The 19308-nt window shown below is 35.4% G+C and overlaps 2 protein-coding genes across 2 annotated transcripts; both read right to left on the reverse strand.

Moving 5' to 3' along the window:
* Positions 1-3573: 3573 nt before the first annotated feature.
* Positions 3574-9439, reverse strand: LOC146935047 (glycine--tRNA ligase, mitochondrial 1-like). The gene is made up of 9 exons (XM_085750248.1): positions 9041-9439; positions 7521-7900; positions 6153-6270; positions 5870-6064; positions 5541-5765; positions 5218-5277; positions 5032-5112; positions 4532-4937; positions 3574-4144 (listed from the first exon to the last, which is right to left on the reverse strand). Exons 1-9 carry the CDS (start codon positions 9239-9241, stop codon positions 3912-3914), a joined length of 1899 nt encoding a protein of 632 aa, XP_085606374.1. The 5' UTR covers positions 9242-9439; the 3' UTR covers positions 3574-3911.
* A 2659-nt stretch (positions 9440-12098) lies between these two features.
* LOC146935048 (glycine--tRNA ligase, mitochondrial 1-like) lies at positions 12099-18092 on the reverse strand. The gene is made up of 9 exons (XM_085750247.1): positions 17749-18092; positions 15772-16154; positions 14710-14827; positions 14422-14616; positions 14122-14346; positions 13913-13972; positions 13666-13746; positions 13165-13570; positions 12099-12744 (listed from the first exon to the last, which is right to left on the reverse strand). The coding sequence occupies exons 1-9, from the start codon at positions 18037-18039 to the stop codon at positions 12245-12247; spliced, it is 2259 nt and encodes a 752-aa protein (XP_085606373.1). The 5' UTR covers positions 18040-18092; the 3' UTR covers positions 12099-12244.
* Between the last annotated feature and the right edge of the window lie 1216 nt (positions 18093-19308).

Below are 19308 nucleotides of genomic sequence, written 5' to 3' on the forward strand. Positions count from 1 at the left end.
AAAGGATTGATTGGATTTTTATTTGTTTTATGTGATCTTTATTGTGTTTTTATTTGAATTCTTCATTTTTATAAAGAAAAGTGTTATTTGAACAACTATTTTGATGACAAATTTTGAAACAATCATTAATTTACAAAGAAAAGTAGGTATTGACAAGAAAATCAAAGCAACAAAGAGATAAAGTGAAAACAAAATGTGAGTACAAGAGATAAAATTGTCACAAAAGTTATCAAAAAATGGTAAATATCATTTCTCTTTTTTAACTGGTTATTTTAAAAGTTTTCTTTTAGAAAATTAGTTTAAATGTAAATTATTTTTAATTTCTTTTGAAAATAGAAAGTGTTTTTGTAAAATTATATTTTCTTTCAATTCATTTGAAGAAGAAAAAAATTGAAAATGAATTATTTATTAGAATTATGTGAAAAGGTGTATTTTGAAAAAGGTAGTCAAATTTATGTTTAAGATATTTTAAAAGTTTATTTCTTTTATTTGATCTTTATCTGAATTGATGATTTGTAAAAGTGGTATTTTCTGAATATTATTACATATTTGATCTTTATTGTGATTTTTTTAAAGTGGGTATATTCAAAGTTTTCTTTCTGAAAATAGAAGGCTTTTGAAAAATGAGTTCAAATCTCTCTTCATTTTACTTTGTTTTGAAAATAGAAATCTTTTTGTAAAATTATTATTCTTTTTGAAATGTAATTATAAATTTGAAATTTTCTTTGTGTTAAATGGGGTGTTTTGGAATAGGTAATCACAACCAAGATAAGGATATTACAAAAATTATTTATTTTAAGAGATATATATTTGAATTGCTGATTTTATAAGTGTTATTCTAAAATGTTATTACACGGTTGATGAACAATCAAAGTGTTATTCTAAAAGTGTGTGTGGATAATTGGTAATTTAAAAAAAAAAATGTAGCAAATAAAGAATAAGGAATTGGTGAGAAATTAGATGCATAAAATAGTGAATTGTTAATAAGTGATTACAGGTTGTCTTGCGTTATTCTTAGCATGATTTTTAGTCATTTTTAGTAGGTTTTAGAAGCAGAATATAGAATTACTAGATCAATTGCTTATGATTTTGGGACATTTGTAATGTTTTCTATATGAGTCTGTAATTTTTTTCTTCTCGAAACATAGCAATTTTAGGATGTTTTGTAGTAAAATCAAGAAGAAATCATGCATATCGACAAAGCAAGACATGAGAAGATTTATGAAGTACTTGGAAAGATGAAGAATGAATATTCAAGAGGTCTCAGAAAATGTTACTAATGTGCGGATTAGGTAAGTGTATCAAATCGTTTACCAAGTAATAAAGTGATAAGTAGGGTATCGTATCCACATGGATTGTCGTTTCGTCCAAATAATTTGTGTTACTTATTTTATAAGTTGACGATAAAATAAAAGATAAAGGTTAGAAAGGTTGCAATTTTTATTTGTTTGCAACAGAGCAAGTTTACCTGTTTTTGGTTGCAGAAAAGTAAGCAGCGGTTAGGATTCTTCGAATCACCTCTGTTTATATATTAAATAATGTTAATGTCGCGTATCTATCTTAGGTGGACTAAACAAGTGATGAGGTCGTTGAGACGTGACTAACCTAGAAGGTTGGAAGCTGCATCTGCTAATCACACAGTGATCCTTACGTGTCAGGTCTACAAATCTCGGTTAACTAGGTATATCCCTCCTAAGTCTGGTTGCACCTGCTGATCACACGGTGATTCTTACGTGCGGGGTCTTACCGTCTCTAAGGTAATTGAAAGCATAAACTTGAATTGACATTCCAGTTTTTCCCAAGGTATTGAAGGTCAAGGTTCCATTAGGTTTGTCCATCCATGTCAAATAGCATAAACAAATTACTAAAGATAAAATCATACCCTAGAAAATCATGAAGAAGATAGAACATCTCTTGAAGCTCCAAAGTTGCCTTCCTATTGAACTGCCACAGTTCTAAACGAAAAATTCTGAATGAGGAAGTCTGGTATTTATTGTAGAGATTTTTAACTGGGTTTGGGCTAAAAACGCGGGCTAAACCCACAAAAACGCATGAAATTACGCTTGCGCCCCTTGCATTTGAGATGTTCGGGGCGCATGGTAGATGCCTTAGGCGCACCAGGTATTAATTTAGAGGTGCCTAAGGCGCATGCCATGTTTTTGCCATGCCCTAGGCGTATCCCATGTGATCTAGGCGCATGGTTGCTCCTCTTGGGCCTAGTTTCTCTGATTTTCGTCGTTTTTATGTCTTCGTCTTCAAATAACTTGCCTAGAAACTTGGGAACATAATTTCTTCCACTGTAAAGTCTCCCAAAGTCTTCACAATTCTTCAGATGTTCTTGATTTGCCGATTTGCATGATTTCTTCGTGAATTACTTCAAAAACCCCCTAAAATTGCTATGTTTTGGGAAAACTAGAATTACAGACTCAAATCCAGAAAACATTACAAAAGTCCCGAAATCATAGGCAATCGTTCTAATACTCCTCCTTTTTGCTGCTAAAACCTACTGAAAGTGATTGAAAAACATGCTAAAAATATTGTACGATGACCTATCATCAATTACAGAGGGATGAATTCTGTTCCAAAGTTCCATGACATCTTACATAAAAGCAAACACACAAAATGGCGAAGAAAAAAACATTTTCAGCACCTGCTGCACTCACATGCGCCCAGGCGCACATAATGGGGTGTCAGACGCCCATGAATTTGCACTTGGGCGCCTGGCGCATGAAAGTAGGCACCTGGAACATGAAAGCCCTCTCACATGCGTATGTTGCATGGTCCTAGGTGCCTAGCGCCCGTTCCTTGCGACCCAAGATGCTATTTTGTGACTTTTTGGTGCAAAAAGCCCTCGAATGTAGCCCAACTTCAAGTGGAAACTATCCCTATAAATACCACATTCCTCGTTCACAAGAGTAAGGCAAGCACTAGGAGCTTCTAGGGAGGAGTCTCTCTCCTCATTCAAGGTTCTTCTAGGGTATGTTTTATTTCTTTTATAATTTGTTTTTAGTTACCATGGGTAAATAAATCTTTTTAGGCTAGGGTTCTAAGATGAACCTCAATTTTGTTTGTTGGATAATTATTTAATTTAAAGTCTTTTATTTAGTTATTTTCTATTTGCTATTTAGTTTTATTGTAGTGCGTAAGATTTGTATCCTTTGAAGCATACCCCTGATTTAGGCACTTAGGTAGTGACATGGTCCAATATTGATATTCATATCTTGATATTTATATATCTCTAACCAGGAAGTAATTAATTAGTAACTAGCGAAACAAACTGAAATAAGTAACTTGAATTGTTTAGACGAAATGACAATCTAGGGGTGTACGTGTTCCGGTTTGGGTTGGGTTTGGCCAAACCTAAGACCCAACCTATATAGGGTACTCCGGTTTTGGGTGAGGTAAAATAACCACCCATTACACTATGTTTCCGATATTAAACATAAGATGAATATTGAAGGAAGAGGATGGACATGAATGAATTTGTTGGATATGAAGATGAGGATGGAAAGAGAATGAAGATGACGAACATGAATGAATTGTTGGGTTTGAATAAAAAAAAAATTGTTAATGTGGACATGCCATGTCATCAATTAAAGGTCAACTCAGCTTTTTTGTAATAGAAAGTTAACTGAATTGTAATGTTGCATACAATTTAATAATTAATGGATTGCTATAGGAAAAAATTACTTAAAGGACCTATCTATTACAAACTCAAAACTTGTCAAAGTTGTGGAATAAACTACAGAATGAGTGGATGATTCAGTCCATATGTTGCAAAACATGATAAGAACAAAAATGGGTATGTAGTGTAATTGGTGATATCCTATAGCTCTATTCATTTGCTCAAACACCACAAAAGTAATTGCAACAGAAAACCATGAAAGGTCAAATTGGTGAATTAGTTAAATTCAATCATCTGTAGCTGTAGAAGAGTGGTGAGGAAAAGTAGACCACACATCTTCCCATGTCCTCTGGCCTTCGGTTACCTCCCGAATAACAGAGGCGGCTTTTTCCACGTCAACACGCAATTGATCCTTGCTGTCCCTCTCCCGGATAGTCACTGAAGTTGTTGAATCCACAGTGACAGCAAAGGGCACGCCAAGTTCATCTGTTCTTGCGTACCGTTTTCCTATTGATGTACCTGGTAACATTTTTACAACAAAATCGGCATAAATTCATTCCTAAAACAAAATTGCGTATACAAGCAAAGGTGACAACTTCAGAACAGGTTTGAGCCATTTAATATATATATCATCAAGAAAAAACATTTGAATATAAAGGGTTGAATGACCAAAAACAAAGCCTACTTCAAAGAAAAATACTTAACGAACACAACGCCTCCCCATCCAAGCAAATTATCCTCAGAAGAAGCATTAAGTTTTGAAGATTTATAAGGTGAATTTTCTTAAAAAATTTCTTTTAAACATTCATTAATGTAATCATCAAGCCTAAACATCTAGTTTTATTTATAACATAATCTACAGGTATATTTTAATTGTTAATGAAAACTTCAACTTTAACAACGTACCTGTAATGTCAATCTTATGCGAAATTCCAGCAGCAGTCAACGACTTCGAAATTAATTTGGCAACCTCTTCAAACTTCTGGTTTTGAACCAGAGGAAAAACTGTGCACTTAATAGGAGCGACAAGTGAAGGAAAGCGGAATACATTTAACTGTTCATCCCCAGCTTTACTCTGCCTTGTATAGAAAGTGTGCTCAAATATGCAATATATTATCCGTCCAATCCCAAAGGATGGTTCAATCACAGATGGTGTAAAAACTCGCTGATGCTCTTTCTTTTTCTCCTTGTGAATGCTCACCATGCTCTTATTAATAGTTACAGTTTTCCCAAGCGTACAGACTTCAAACTCAACCTCACCTTTTGATTCCAGAGCGGCCTTCATATCCAATGCTTCTTTCTCACGCATTGCCTGCCAGAGAAGATTCCATCTCTCAAAAGTAATGCAAGTAGCTATTTGCAGGAGTCACGGTACTAAATACCAAAGCAGTTACACCACGAATTACCTCAAGTGCTTCAACCACCATCTTCTGACTACCTTTGAATGCAAGGCCCAGTTCTTTCTTGATAGGAGTTATAACCAATTTCTGAAATAATAATTCACATAACAGGTCAATTAATGATGAACAAGGACTTCTTATAGTTGTGTATGAAGTTGCCAATAAATCAAGACCATCAGCATTAAACAGTACCTCCACTTCCTTAGGTTCTGAAAATTTTTCGTGAGCCACCAGCGGAACGCCACTTTTCTCCTGCAGTATGAATACAAAAGCATTATGATAATGTAGTACACCACACATTAAAATATGAGAAATTGCTTAGTTGCTTACTTGCTTTTACATATTATATTTTATATATAAAATACATTCTGCCCCCTTTAATTATTGAAATCAAGGTTGATGAATCCAGATGTAGGGAAATCAATTTGAGATTATATTATATAATGTAAATATAAATAAAATACAAGTGGTATTGAAAGTTTATCACAAAACATTGAGTTAATCAGAGCAGTTACCGAGTGAGCACGCAAATCATATGCAGATCTATCAGCGATGCCAACACATTCAATCCAACCATAGGAGCACTCAATCTCAGCATCCCAACAGTCAGCGGCATAATGGGCCATCTCATTGGCAAGATGCTGCCTAAATCTCAAGTGGTCGTTGTCTATGCCGAGACGCGTCAAGAAGAGATACGCTCTCCCAATGAAATAACCAAGAGTCTCATTATTGACAATACCCTTAAAAGAAAATCAAAATAATCATAACATGTGGTTTAGTAGAGAATAGACAACAATATTTGGATGAAAAAGGCACTGCCTACTACACTATTATTGAAATTGACCTTTGAAACAGCCTCCCCGAGACGGATTCTCTTTGCAGACTGACCAGACATCTGTTCCTCCCTCGGGAACATTAAAAACTCCAAGTCCGCAACTTCGGCATACTTAGGATGAGACTTATCTTCAGGGTCAACAAAGTGCTCAATTTCTGCCAAGGTGAATTCACGGACTCTGAGAAGGCCTTGACGGGGAGATATCTGCAGAAAGATACAGAAACCAGACCAAATCCCAATCCCACAAAGACACCAATACAAAATGCAAGTTCAAACAAAAAACCCAACAAACCTCATTTCTAAAAGCCTGTCCAATTTGTGCAGCAGCAAAGGGTAGCTTGTTTCCATTGTAATAGTACAAGTCTTTGAAATTAACAAATATGCCCTGTGCAGTTTCTGGACGCATGAACCTGTTTCAGTTGAAAAAAGGAGTTAAATGCTTAACCTGAAGTATTACTTCAGGTGAAATAGCCATGGATTAGAATTTAGAGCATTGTAACTGATTGCACCAGGTAAAAATCACATGACCAAAAACACAAGAAGAATCACTAGAGCATTGTAACTGATTGCACCAGGTAAAAATCACATGACCAAAAACACAAGAATCACTAGAGCATTGTAACTGATTGCACTAGGTAAAAATCACATGACCAAAAACACAAGAATCACTTAGATGTTTATCATTGCAAACACTACTAATTTCAAAGTGATATACATACGAATCATTAGTAGTGCATGCAAAGATAAATCTGTCATTGATGCCCGGGTTTCATTTTTTTTCAAATGACTGTCAAGAAGCAAAGTGGACCTGATGTAATCGTTTACAGCACGCTAATCTTATTACTCTCTGGTGGCATATGGGCTCTAAACAATAAGAGGAATGCCTTTGATTTTGAGCTTTTAGAGTCTAGGTCTCAAAGGGTTTACACATGCATTCCTGATGACTCGGGTATCCCTAAAGGTCCTTATGCATGATAAAGTGGCAAGGTCAGCCACTTGTCCTGTTTGTGAAGCAAGTATATAATCTACAATTCATTTCTTATTTACATTTCTCAAGCTAAAGCTATCTGGCATACGTGTGGTTTTGGACATTAGTCCTTCACATTGATAAGATTAATTTCTTTCAATTGCCACAGCGAATATGGCAACTCGTGGAATTTTAATTCCTTTGTAGCATGTGGATTCTTTGGTGAGCTACAAATAAATTTAATTTTGAGAATTCTAGTCTCCCCCACTCAAATACCTTGTGATGCTGGTTTTGGCTTTGGTCAAGCACACACATTTTAACTCCTTGTGGCATGTAGATTCATTGGTGGTCTAGAAATTAAAAAAAAATAAAAAATTGACAAATCTAGTCTACTGATCAACTCTAATTTGGTGATGGAAGCAAAGCACACCTATCATCTTCACACCAATGAGATAGAGCTCATAAGGAATTTCATGGGTAATAAGTGGCATTTTGAACTTCATCACATCTTTTTTTAGTGTTCTAATGCGTGGACTTGCCAATGAGGGTTGGTTGTGTTTCTAAGGAATCACCCTTTTGTTTTGGGTTTGTAATAAAAATAATAATGATGATAATAATAATAATAATCATAAATCACAATAAATACCAACAACAAAGAAGAAGAAAAACGGGGGGTTTGAAGTGACTACTAACCCAGGAGCTAAGCCGGAGGGACCAATGGAAGTTTGAAACATCAAATTGAAAGGGTAAGGATCAGAGAGTGGATTCTTGGTTTCAGGAGAGCTGATACCATACTCCTTAATCTTAGCACCAAGTTCTTGAGATGAGAAATCCAGCATGGCAAGCACGTGTTTGAGCTCTGCAGCTTTGTCTGATGACAATGTGAGATCCTTTTGAAGCTTCTCATTGCAATAATCCTTGAGCAAGTGATCAGCACGGTAACATGTTCCGGTTTTCTCATCCTTCACCATGAGATCGGTGAATTTTTCCACATGGCCGGAAGCTTTCAGAACAACCTCTGGTGTCACACAGGGACAATCAACCTCGAGCATGTTTTCCTCCAAAACAAAATGCTACGTGCAGCACAACAACAATAAAATTAGGATTTGATTTATTAGAAGTTAATTTAAATATATTGTTAGCATATAACTCTTGATCGAATGCGCGTTCTCAACAAATTTAATCTTTTGGTATTGAGGAATCCTACTTAGTGGGATAAGGCTTGGTTGTTGTTGTTGTTGTATTGGCACATAGGAATAATTTACAGTGCTGTCAATTGTGGATAGTAGAAATAGTAGTTTGCTCAAATTCTACTACGCTACAACGCTATGTACTAAATATTGTATCACAGAATAATAACTACTTGCTCAAATTCTAACTCTGCAATAGTGCCACTATTTGTTCCTTCCTGAGAAGAATAATTTGTCCCACAAATACTCATATACCTTCCTTAAATTAGGGAAATGCTAAAGTGCCCTTAGGGCACTTAAAATAGGGCAGCCCGGTAAACTAAAGCTCCTGGATACGCAGGGTCCAAAAAAGGGGTCCTACCGTTTGGTGTATTATACGCAGTCTTACTATCCATGACCTTTCAATCACATGACAACAACTTTACCGTTGCGCCAAGGTTCTCCCTTGCCATTAGGGCACTTGTTATTAATTAATAGCACTGCTGAAGTCAAAATCAAACACATTCTTATGCAAAAAGTACTTTAAAAACACTCATACACAAAACCACTAATCTACACAAAATAGACACATTAAACACATTTCTACTTCTTTCTAATGTATCTGAAAATTGTAAAGGAAGCTTAATACATGTTAGGCTCCACTTAGGAGAACCAAAATTAACTTTGCCTCGAGAATTGATTCTAACTTATGTTAGAAATTGGAGATTTTTATTTTGGAATTGATTTTCGCATAATGTATCTAAGCATAGATCACTTTATCTTTAACTCAAGGTCAGCCATAATCAATTTTACGTAGTGCATGTTTGGTTCCGCGATCACGATAAATTAATTGAGTTAGTAAAATTTATTTTACTAAAAAGTGAGTTGAATGTAAAGTGGTTTATGTTTCCCCTAAAATTAAGTTAAACCATAAATATTTCAATGTAAAGATCATATTTAGACTCAAAAGCTACAAATCAATTCTACGAGAGCAACCAAACATGTCAAAATCATATTCATAATCTAGTAACATTTAAAAGTTACCTGACGCCAGAAAGAGAGAACATTAGATTTAACCGCGCAACCAGGAGGACCATAATCATAAAGACCAGCGACACCGCGGTAAATTTTAAACGACGGAATGTAAAAAAGACGACGTTCAAGTGTGTTAACAACGGATTGACGGAATGCTTCACGAGAATCGGAGCCGGAAGCGGTACGGAGAGATTCTTCGGTGGTGGCCATGGGAGTAAGTTGTTGTTGTGGAAATGAAAAAGGGAGGGAAGAAGATAATTATGATCAAGGTTTTGTGGTGGATGTAACTGTAGCTCTTTGACTCAGTGTTGTTAAACTTAAACCCATGCAAGCACAAGTGGCGCTACATCTATGCAAATAGTACAAAATTAGAGTCTTCTAACGAGTGTCCCAAAGATGAAGTTTATAGTAGTATTAAGTTTTTCTTTTTTTTTTGAAGGAAAAAAAAAAACTTAATACTATAAAGTTTTTCTTTTGATTTGTGTTTTTTTAGTGATTTTGTCATTTGATGTTGGGTTGTTTGTCGTTTTGTACGAAGTTGTTTGATTTTGCGCCTTAATACGGTGTTTGTTTGGTTCATATTGAAAGACCGACTTCAGGCAAATAGTGATTTCATAAATGATATGGTTGTCAATGTTACATATCTGAAAACATGATTATTCCATTCGCTTATATTTTATCACGTATATTTTATCATATTATTTGTAGGCATTTTGTCCTTGTTTGTTATTGATTTGGGTGTTATGAATTTGTTCGCAGATTCACCCTTTATATTTTTAATGATGTTGATGTACTCTATTAATTTTAATGAATGAATATCGTTTTATTTTTGTCAAAAAAATAATTGATGTCTAATGTATTGAGTATATGTATAAAATATATAAATGTATAAATTAGTTTAGATATTCTCTTAGGAGAGTGTGAGTGTAATGGGGTAGTGAGGTGGTTGAAGATATTATCTGTGTTATAACAATTTTTACAAAATATTATTATCTCGTTGTCATTAGATAACGTTTGTGGTTTTTTCTCCGCTTTAGAGTTTCAACTTATATTCGTATGTTTTTTTATTTTTCTTTATGTATGTTTTTTTCCAATACAAATAAACTAGTGATTTTGTCCCTAAACTAACCTCTTTCTATTGATCCTAAATTATAAAAAAAAAATGAAATAAAAAATATATATTAGTTTAAATACTATTGGGTCCCTCCATTTTGTTTCGTTCGCAATAATGATCTCAAATTGGTAGCGCAAATAATCAAATTTGAGATCTTGAAGAGGACTTGGTATCTGACGCATGCTAAACGTGACCTAAAGTGATAATATTTTTGAAGCCATGAGGACTCTTTGCTTGTAGTATTTTTATTGTGAGTAATTATAGTCATCACTCTTTAAAATTGTTGCTTAAGTGGCATTATGTATGCTAACCGGCTGCCATGGAAATGCCTTATGTGTTTCAAGAAGCTTTTGGAGGTCAACGAAAAAACAAATCCGGTGTCTATAGTTCCTTGGAACTAGTTTGCCGGATTTGGTTTGTCGGATAATTTTGGTGGTTCAGCTCTTAATGGATTTTAAGAGTGGTTCATGGGTTGGATTGCAGTGCTTTCGGGTGAGCTTTTGGGTGGCAGTTTAGGTTGTGTGGTGGTGGTGATGTGGTGTGAGGAGGTCAAGGGTTTCGGGATCCGGGAAGTGCTGTTCAGATCAGTCGTTTTTGCTCCACCATTGGTTCTCTTTTACTACGACGACAAACACATTCTCCTTCTCACAAGCGGCCGCCTTTTTAAGATATGGGTTGTGGTTCCGCTTCAAACCGGCGTCGCTGCCCGTGTTTTGTTGTTGGATTTCGCCTTCCTCTAGATATATGTTTGTGTTGTTGCTTGTTTCTTGGTGAGGATGTTTTGGTGGCGTAGTGATGCAGTTACGGTGGTGATGATGCGCGGTGGTGAAGCAGTGGTGGTGAAGGTTATTCAATTGTGGTGGGGGTGGTGATGTGTGGTGGTGGTGAAGTATGGTGGGGGTGATGATGTGTGGTGGTGGTTGGTGTTTTAAATGAGGATGTGGGTGCTTGTTGGGGGTGATTTCCTTTAGAAGCAATCTCTGTTACACGGGTCCATGTTCGTCGTCATTAGCTCTTGTTTGTGCTTTTTGGGATGTTTACGTGTTTTCGCAGCTTGAAGGGTGCGTTTCACGTTATGTTGAGCCTTTTCCTTTTGATTTGTTTGTTGTTTAAACTTCGCATGCCATGTCTTTCGTCTTACATATTGTGTGCTGGTTTTCGATGGGCCGGTTCATTTGGCTTCAAGATCGGGAGTCGGGGTCTAGCTGCAATCTTTGTTTGACTTTATTTGGTTTTTATCTGGTGTACCGGGGGCGAGGGTGCCCTGCTAATTTGGTACTATAGTCTGGTGGGCCGGTCACTTTTGATTCGAGATCGGGAGTCAGTTCTTTGACTCAAGTTGGTTTTTAGGCTTTGTGTTGTGCTCTTTCGGTGGTTCGGAGGTCGCGAGGTTTGTGATAGCTGCATGATCCTTTGGCTAGGTGCTCTTCAAAATGTGGCTCAGCTTGGGTGTTGGGGTCTGGGTGTTTTATTTTGAGGGTGTTCTTTATGGGTGAGTAGTGACGATGTGCAGTGGTGGATACCGTGTTTTTAGGTGGTGATGTGTTTTGGCGGGTTTATCTTCAGGGGTGTTTTTAGGTGGTTATGGTGTACCGTCTATATGCGGCATCATTTGTATCTTGTTTCGTCCATACCTTGCGTCTTGCGGGGATGGCGTTTAATAATATTTGCCGATTCAAAAAAAAAAAAGACACTATTGGTCTCCATGCTCCTTATATCCAACAAAATGACTTCAAAGTCAGAATTTAATTATATGGGCATGCACTTTTAATACATATTAGAGTACCAAATTGTTCTTTCATATTGTTATCATTATAACCTTAGAGACATTGTTATAAAACTCACTTTAGGTCAACAATCTCCTCTTTTTAATGATGACAAACAAACATATGTAATCTTAAGAACTATATCTTTGTTAATTAACTTAACGGTTTATAAATTCCCAAGAAATTATTTAAGATATACACCAAGAAATTAGAAGCAATAAATTTAAAATTCTACAGAATAGTCAATTGTTAACAGAAAATTAAATTGTACTTACTACTACCCCTTTCGTCATCAACAAAAGTATGACTCGCAATAGGTCTATCATGTTACTATCATATCTTATCCTTATCAAGTCTCTTATCAAATTCTATTTCTATCGTATCCTGCGCACCAAACATGCCATTATTAGAAACTAGTTTGATCAGGATGTCAATCTTTGCTGACTGGTCTTGAATCTGAGCTTTTTGAGAAGCCATTTCAGCCATCAGGAGGTCAATCTTTGCTGACTGATCTTGAATCTGAGCTTTTTGAGAAGCCAATTCAGCCCTCATTTCATTCTTGAAGCTCTCAAACTCAGCAGATGACACAGAATCTGAGGCAGCAGGTTGAGAAGCACAAGCAGTAAGTACTCCTGAGAGTTTTAACACATCTTCCCATGTCCTCTGGCCTTCGGTTACCTCCCTAATAACAGTGGCAACTTTTTCCACGTCAACACGCACTTGATCTTTGCTGTCCCTCTCCCGGATAGTCACTGAAGTTGTTGAATCCACAGTGACAGCAAAGGGCACACCAATTTCATCTGTTCTTGCATACCGTTTTCCTATTGTTCTACCTGTTAACATTTTTACAGCAGAAATGAAAGGTTAGTTTTGCTCACAGCAAAATCGGCATAAATTCATTCCTAAAACAAAATTGTGTATGCAAGGAACATTGACAACTTCAGAACAGGTTTAATCCATTTAATATATATAATCAACAAAAAAACACTTGAATATGAGGGTTGAATGACCAAAAACGAAGCCTACTTCGTAGAAAAATAGTCCATAAACACAACACCTTCTCATCCAAGAATTGATCTTGCGAGTAAATTATCCTAACTAGAGCATTTAGTTTCGAAGATTTATAAGGTGAATGTTCCTAAAGAATCTCTTCTAATAATGCAATCATCCAACCTAAACCTCTTGTTTTATTTATAACATAATCTACAGGTATATTTTATATGTTAATGAGAACTTCAACTTTAACAACATACCTGTAATGTCAATCATATGCGAAATTCCAGCAGCAGTCAACGACTCGGAAATTAATTTGGCAACCTCTTCAAACTCCTGGTTTTGAACCAGAGGGAAAACTGTGCACTTAATAGGAGCCACAAGTGAAGGAAAGCGAAATACATTTAACTGTTCATCCCCAGCTTTACTCTGCCTTGTATAGAAAGTGTGCTCAAATAGGCAATATAATATCCGTCCAATCCCAAAGGATGGTTCAATCACAGATGGTGTAAAAACTCGCGGATGCTCTTTCTTTTTCTCCGTGTGAATGCTCACCATGCTCTTATTAATAGTTACAGTTTTCCCAAGCGTACACACTTCAAACTCAACCTCACCTTTTGATTCCAAAGCGGCCTTCATATCCAATGCTTCTTTCTCACACATTTCCTGCCAGAGAAGATTTCATCTTTCAAATGTAATGCAAGTAGCTATTTTCAGAGAGTCACGGTACTAAATACCAAAACAGTTACACCACGAATTACCTCAAGTGCTTCAACCACCATCTTCTGACTACCTTTGAATGCAAGGCCCAATTCTTTCTTGATAGGAGTTATAACCAATTTCTGAAATAATAATTCACATATCAAGTCAATTAATGATGAACAAGGACTTCTTATAGTTGTGTATGAAGTTTCCAATAAACCAACACTCAATTAATGATGAACAGGGACTTCTTATAGTTGTGTATGAAGTTTCCAATAAACCAACACCATCAGCATTAAACAGTACCTCTACTTCCTTAGGTTCTGAAAAAATTTCTTGAGCCACCAGTGGAACGCCACTTTTCTCCTGCAGTATGAATACATAAGCATTATGATAATAAGGAAACCAGATGTAAGGAAACCAGTTTGAATTTATATTATATATAAATATAAAATACGCGTTGTCTTGGTTTATTAAAGTTTATCACAAAGAATTCAGTTAATCAGAGCAATTACCGAGTGAGCAAGCAAATCGTATGCAGATCTATCGGCGATGCCAACGCACTCAATCCAACCATAGGAACACTCAATCTCAGCATCCCAACAGTCAGCGGCATAATGTGCCATCTCATTGGCAAGATGCTGCCTAAATCTCAAGCGGTCTTTGTCTATACCGAGACGCGTCAAGAAGAGATATACTCTCCCAATGAAATAACCAAGAGTCTCATTATTGACAATACCCTGGATAAAAATCAAAATAATCATAAAAATGTGGTTTAGTAGAGAATAGACTGCTACACTATTATTGAAACTGACCTTTGAAACAGCTTCCCCGAGACGGATTTTCTCTGCAGACTGACCAGACATCTGTTCCTCCCTCGGGAACATGAAAAACTCGAGGTCGGCAACTTTGGCATACTTAGGATGGGACTTATCTTCGGGGTCAACAAAGTGCTCAATTTCTGCTAAGGTGAATTCACGGACTCTGAGAAGGCCTTGACGGGGAGATATCTGCAGAAAGATACAGAAACCAGACTAAATCCCAATCCCACAAAGACACCAAAACCAAATGCAAGTTCAAACAACAAAAAAAAACCAACAAACCTCATTTCTAAAAGCCTGTCCAATTTGTGCAGCAGCAAAGGGTAGCTTGTTTCCATTGTAATTGTACAAGTTTTTGAAATTAACAAATATGCCCTGTGCAGTTTCTGGACGCATAAACCTGTTTCAGTTGAAAAAGGAGTTAAATGCTTTACCTTACTATGATAATAAAAATTAATACTTCAGGTGAAATGGCCATGGATTAGAATTTACAGCATTGTAACCGATTGCACCAGGTAAAAATCACATGACCAAAAACACAGGAATCACTTAAATATTTATCATTGCAAACGCTACTAATGCTTGTGATACACATCACAATCATTAATAGTGTATGCAAAGATAAGCGTGCCATTGATGCCCCTTTTTTTTTTTTTTCCTTTTCAAATGATTGTCAAGCAAAGTGGACCTTACTTAATCATTTACAACACTCTAATGCACAGTTATTACTCTCTAGTGGCATATGGGTTCTAAATAATTAGAGGAGTGCCTTTGATTTTGAGCTTTTAGAGTATATGTCTCAAAGGGTTTAGACATGCATTCCTGATGATGTTATCTTGGGTATACCTAAAGGTCCTTATGCATTGCAAAGTGGCAAGGTCAGCCACTTGTCCTGTTTGCAATGCAAATATATAATCTACAATTCATTGCTTATTTACATGTTCTCGAGCTAAAGCTATTCCCAATGATAAAACAAATTTCTACCGATTGGCATGGCAACTCGTGGAATTTTAATTCCTTGTGGGATGTGGATTCTTTGGTGTGCTACAAATAAATTTAATTGAGAATTCTAGTCTCCCCCACTCAGCTACCTTGTCACACTGGTTTTGGCTTTGGTCAAGCACACACATTTTAATTCTGTGCTGTGGCATGTGGACTCATTGGTGTGCTAGAAATTAATTTATTTTTGACAAATCTAGTCTCCAGATCAACTTGCTAGTGCCAGATTTTGGCTTTGGTCAAAGCACACACAGACCAGGCTTTGTTTCAAGGGATCAATCATAAATCATAATAAACACCAACAACAAAGAAGAAGAAAAGGAGGGGTATGAAGGGACTACTAACCCACGAGCTGAGCCGGAGGGACCAATGGAAGTTTGAAACATCAAATTGAAAGGGTAAGGATCAGAGAGTGGGTTCTTGGTTTCAGGAGCAGTGATACCATACTCCTTAATCTTAGCACCAAGTTCTTGAGATGAGAAATCATCCAGCATGGCAAGAACGTGTTTTAGCTCTGCAGCTTTCTCTGATGACAATGTGAGATCCTTTTCAAGCTTCTCTTTGCAATAATCCTTGAGCAAGTGATCAGCACGGTGACATGTTCCGGTTTTCTCGTCCTTCACCATGAGATCGGTGAATTTTTCCACGTGGCCGGAAGCTTTCAGAACATCCTCTGGTGTCACACAGGGACACTCAATCTCGAGCATGTTTTCCTCCGAAACAAAATGCTACAAGCAGCCCAACAACAACAAAAATAAAATTAGGATTTGATTTATTAAAATTTAATTTATATATATTGTTAGCATTAAACTTTTGATTGGATTCACGTGAAAAAAATAAACTACTGTCGGTACAGGGAAATTATCTGCAGTCTAGTCAATCGCGGTTCACAGAAAATTGCAGTTTGCTCAAATTCTTATACGCTACAACACTATGGTGCCACTATAGACGTTATTTGACAACACTTTGTACTATGTGGTGTATTGCAGAATAGGAATTTATTGAAATTCTACTATGGTATACCTGCTATAGGACAACACCGATTATCTGTTCCTAAATTAAATATAAGTTTAATTTCAAATATATTTTTTTCAACAGTCACACAAAATCACTAATATACAAAACAAACTTCTACATCTTTCTAATATATGTGAAAATTGTAAAGGAAGTTTAGTATATGTTAGATTCAACTGTTGGAGGAGTCGAAATTGAATCTATAGGTGTAGAAGTGATTTTGACATGGTTGGCTCTCACAAATGGAATTGATTTTACCTCAAGAATTGATTCTAACTTAAGCTAAAAATTGGAGCTTTTGATTTTAAAATTGATTTCTGCACACAAATTTATTGTTCAACTCACTTTTATCTAAAATCAATTTTACAGAATAATTCACTCAATCGATACAGTTGAACCAACACATTATAAAAAATGGATAGTGTTAGTAATCTCATAAAATTACTGAGTAAATGACCAAATTAATTCTTGTCTTTGTAGGTGCTCTGAAATAAGTCCCCGATATTATAAATATTTCAAAAAGCTCCCTGACTCGATTAAATTGTCAAACTGGTCTCTGTATTTAACAACTTAATATCAATTTAGTCTCTATCATACTCTCAGAAGGATTAATATGAGGGGACGTATTTGAGATCACCGTACAAAATTGGAGCTAAATTTAATCTATAAATTGGAGTTTTCGATTCTAAAACTTAATTTTTGCACTGAAATTTACTGTACAGCTCACTTTTACATTAATATATTCAAACATAAACTATTTTATCTTCAACTCACTGTTAGCAATATTTTACATAGTGCAGGTTTGGTTTTGTGGTGATGTTGAATGAATTGATTTTGTAAAATTAATTTTACTTAAAATGATTTGAATATGATTGGTTTCAACTTCGGAGCATCAAAAGTGACTCTAGATGTTGTAGAGTTGATTTTGTTTGTAGAACTGATTGTAGTTGATGCTAGAATTTGTAGCTTTTGCTTAAAATTTACTGTTCAATCCACTTTTACATAGACACATTCAACTCACTTTTATCCGGAATCAATTCGCTCAAAATCAACTCTTATCACCACACTACCAAACATACACACGTAAAAATCATGTTAAGACTCAAAAAGCTACAAATCTTAACTTCAAGCTAAGATTAAATCCATATGCAAAATCAATTCTACTTGAGTAACCAAACATGTCAAAATCAACCCTAACTAAATCATCACTAACTACTCCAAACGTGGAAGCAAATGCATGCATAATCAATTCACTCAAAATTGATTTTCGTATAAAAAATGACAGGTTTAGCAACTTTTAAAACTTACCTGACGCCAAAAAGAGATAATATTTTTTTTAACAGCGAAACCAGGAGGACCATAATCATACAAACCAGCTTCGCCGCCGTAAATTTGATACGACTGATTGCAAAAGAAACGGCGTTGAAGTGTGTTGACAACTGATTTACGGAATGCTTTACGGGAATTGGAGCCGGCGGCGTCGATGTCAGGTTTAGGAGCGGAGGAAGATTTGAGAGAACAGACGGTGTTGCCTTGGTTTTCGAAGGCGGAGAGTTTTTCTGATAGGGATTTGCGGACGGATTCTTCGGTGGTTGCCATGGGAAGAGGTTCAGTGTGTGTAGTTGTTGTTAGTATGTTAACAACTCAGGGTTTCAATGAGAACAAAGATACGGCTAGTGCTCTACTAATATAGGGAAACGTAACTTGTGCTCCAAGGCACAAATCTTTTCTTCTTTTTTAAATATGAAACTTAATTACAACCAAAAATAAAATCTTACCCTTTCTTAATTTTTTGACACGTCATCAAAATTATATCCTTTTGTATCTTTTGGTACAATCGTCCCCTATTTTTCTCTCCTAAAAAAAAATAAAATTAAAACAAAACCAACACACGCTAACTTTTTTCTTTGCAAAAAAAAAAAAAAAACTTAATCTTTTTTTTGAAATAACAAACAAACTTAATCTTAACCCGATCAAAACAAATTTTCACACTAACTTAATCTTTTTTTAAAGAATAAACTAACTTAATCTTAATCCCAAACAAAACAAATTTTCTTATAATTTCTCTAATTATGAAAATTAATGACAAACAAAAATATAATTTTGACATTCATCTTAACGTATTTTAATCATTGTGTTTTTTTAACAAAAAATCATATTTCAAGGAGAGAAAATAACTCAAAAAAGATTGAGTTGATTTTGTAACAAACAAATGCTTTTATATAGTTGTATCTAAACAAATTAAATTATTTTTAAAAAAAATGTGATGTTATTAAAACACAAAGTAGATTCTTATTTTTTTTCCAAAGGTGTATTTATAGTCTTGGGTACCAAGTTTCTTGGGCACCAAGCATGTTTTGACCTGCACCAAGTATGTTTGACTTGGTCTCGATTATCTATAACTAATATACAGTATACTTGTGTTGGTGTAAGCCCTAGAGGCCAATAATTTATGTTAAACTTATCTTATGTATCATGACTTTTATTATTGAATGATATATGGTACTCTTTATTATATTTATGTAATGTTAATAAAGTCCTTAGAATAGATAGTTCGTGTAATAATATAATTAAGTGTGACTTAATCATGAGATTACATTATCATAAAGTACGCTATTCTTAAATGTATCCGTAGTCAAAGCTTTAATATGAATAAAGGATAATAATAAAGCATCGAGACAATTATGTATGTAGACTGATGACCGCATCTCATGGGTAATAGATATGAGATATTAAGTCTATACATAGGTATAAGTATTAGGAGTAATATTTATACTGGATTGACCCACCGTGAGAATACTACATAGTATGTTATGATATTGTCATAAGATATTCTCACAATGATAATAATGTATATTGCTCTTAGAC

Source organism: Medicago sativa, chromosome 3 (genome assembly GCF_051527215.1).
Source record: "Medicago sativa cultivar Bolivia chromosome 3, Bolivia_mono, whole genome shotgun sequence".
NCBI classification, from domain to species: domain Eukaryota; kingdom Viridiplantae; phylum Streptophyta; class Magnoliopsida; order Fabales; family Fabaceae; genus Medicago; species Medicago sativa.

Bases quoted from the DNA above. Each gene is read 5' to 3' on its own strand.
- LOC146935047 (XM_085750248.1), bottom strand. From the start codon at position 9,241: ATGGCCACCACCGAAGAATCTCTCCGTACCGCTTCCGGCTCCGATTCT. The intron at 5,766-5,869 runs GTCAATTTCAAT...TTTTCTTTTAAG, and splicing joins TCGGGGAGGCTGTTTCAAAG to GGTATTGTCAATAATGAGAC. The intron at 5,278-5,540 runs GTAACTGCTCTG...TTCATACTGCAG, and splicing joins ATGATTTGCGTGCTCACTCG to GAGAAAAGTGGCGTTCCGCT.
- LOC146935048 (XM_085750247.1), bottom strand. From the start codon at position 18,039: ATGGCAACCACCGAAGAATCCGTCCGCAAATCCCTATCAGAAAAACTC. The intron at 13,973-14,121 runs GTAATTGCTCTG...TTCATACTGCAG, and splicing joins ACGATTTGCTTGCTCACTCG to GAGAAAAGTGGCGTTCCACT. The intron at 13,747-13,912 runs GTACTGTTTAAT...TTATTATTTCAG, and splicing joins CAGAACCTAAGGAAGTAGAG to AAATTGGTTATAACTCCTAT.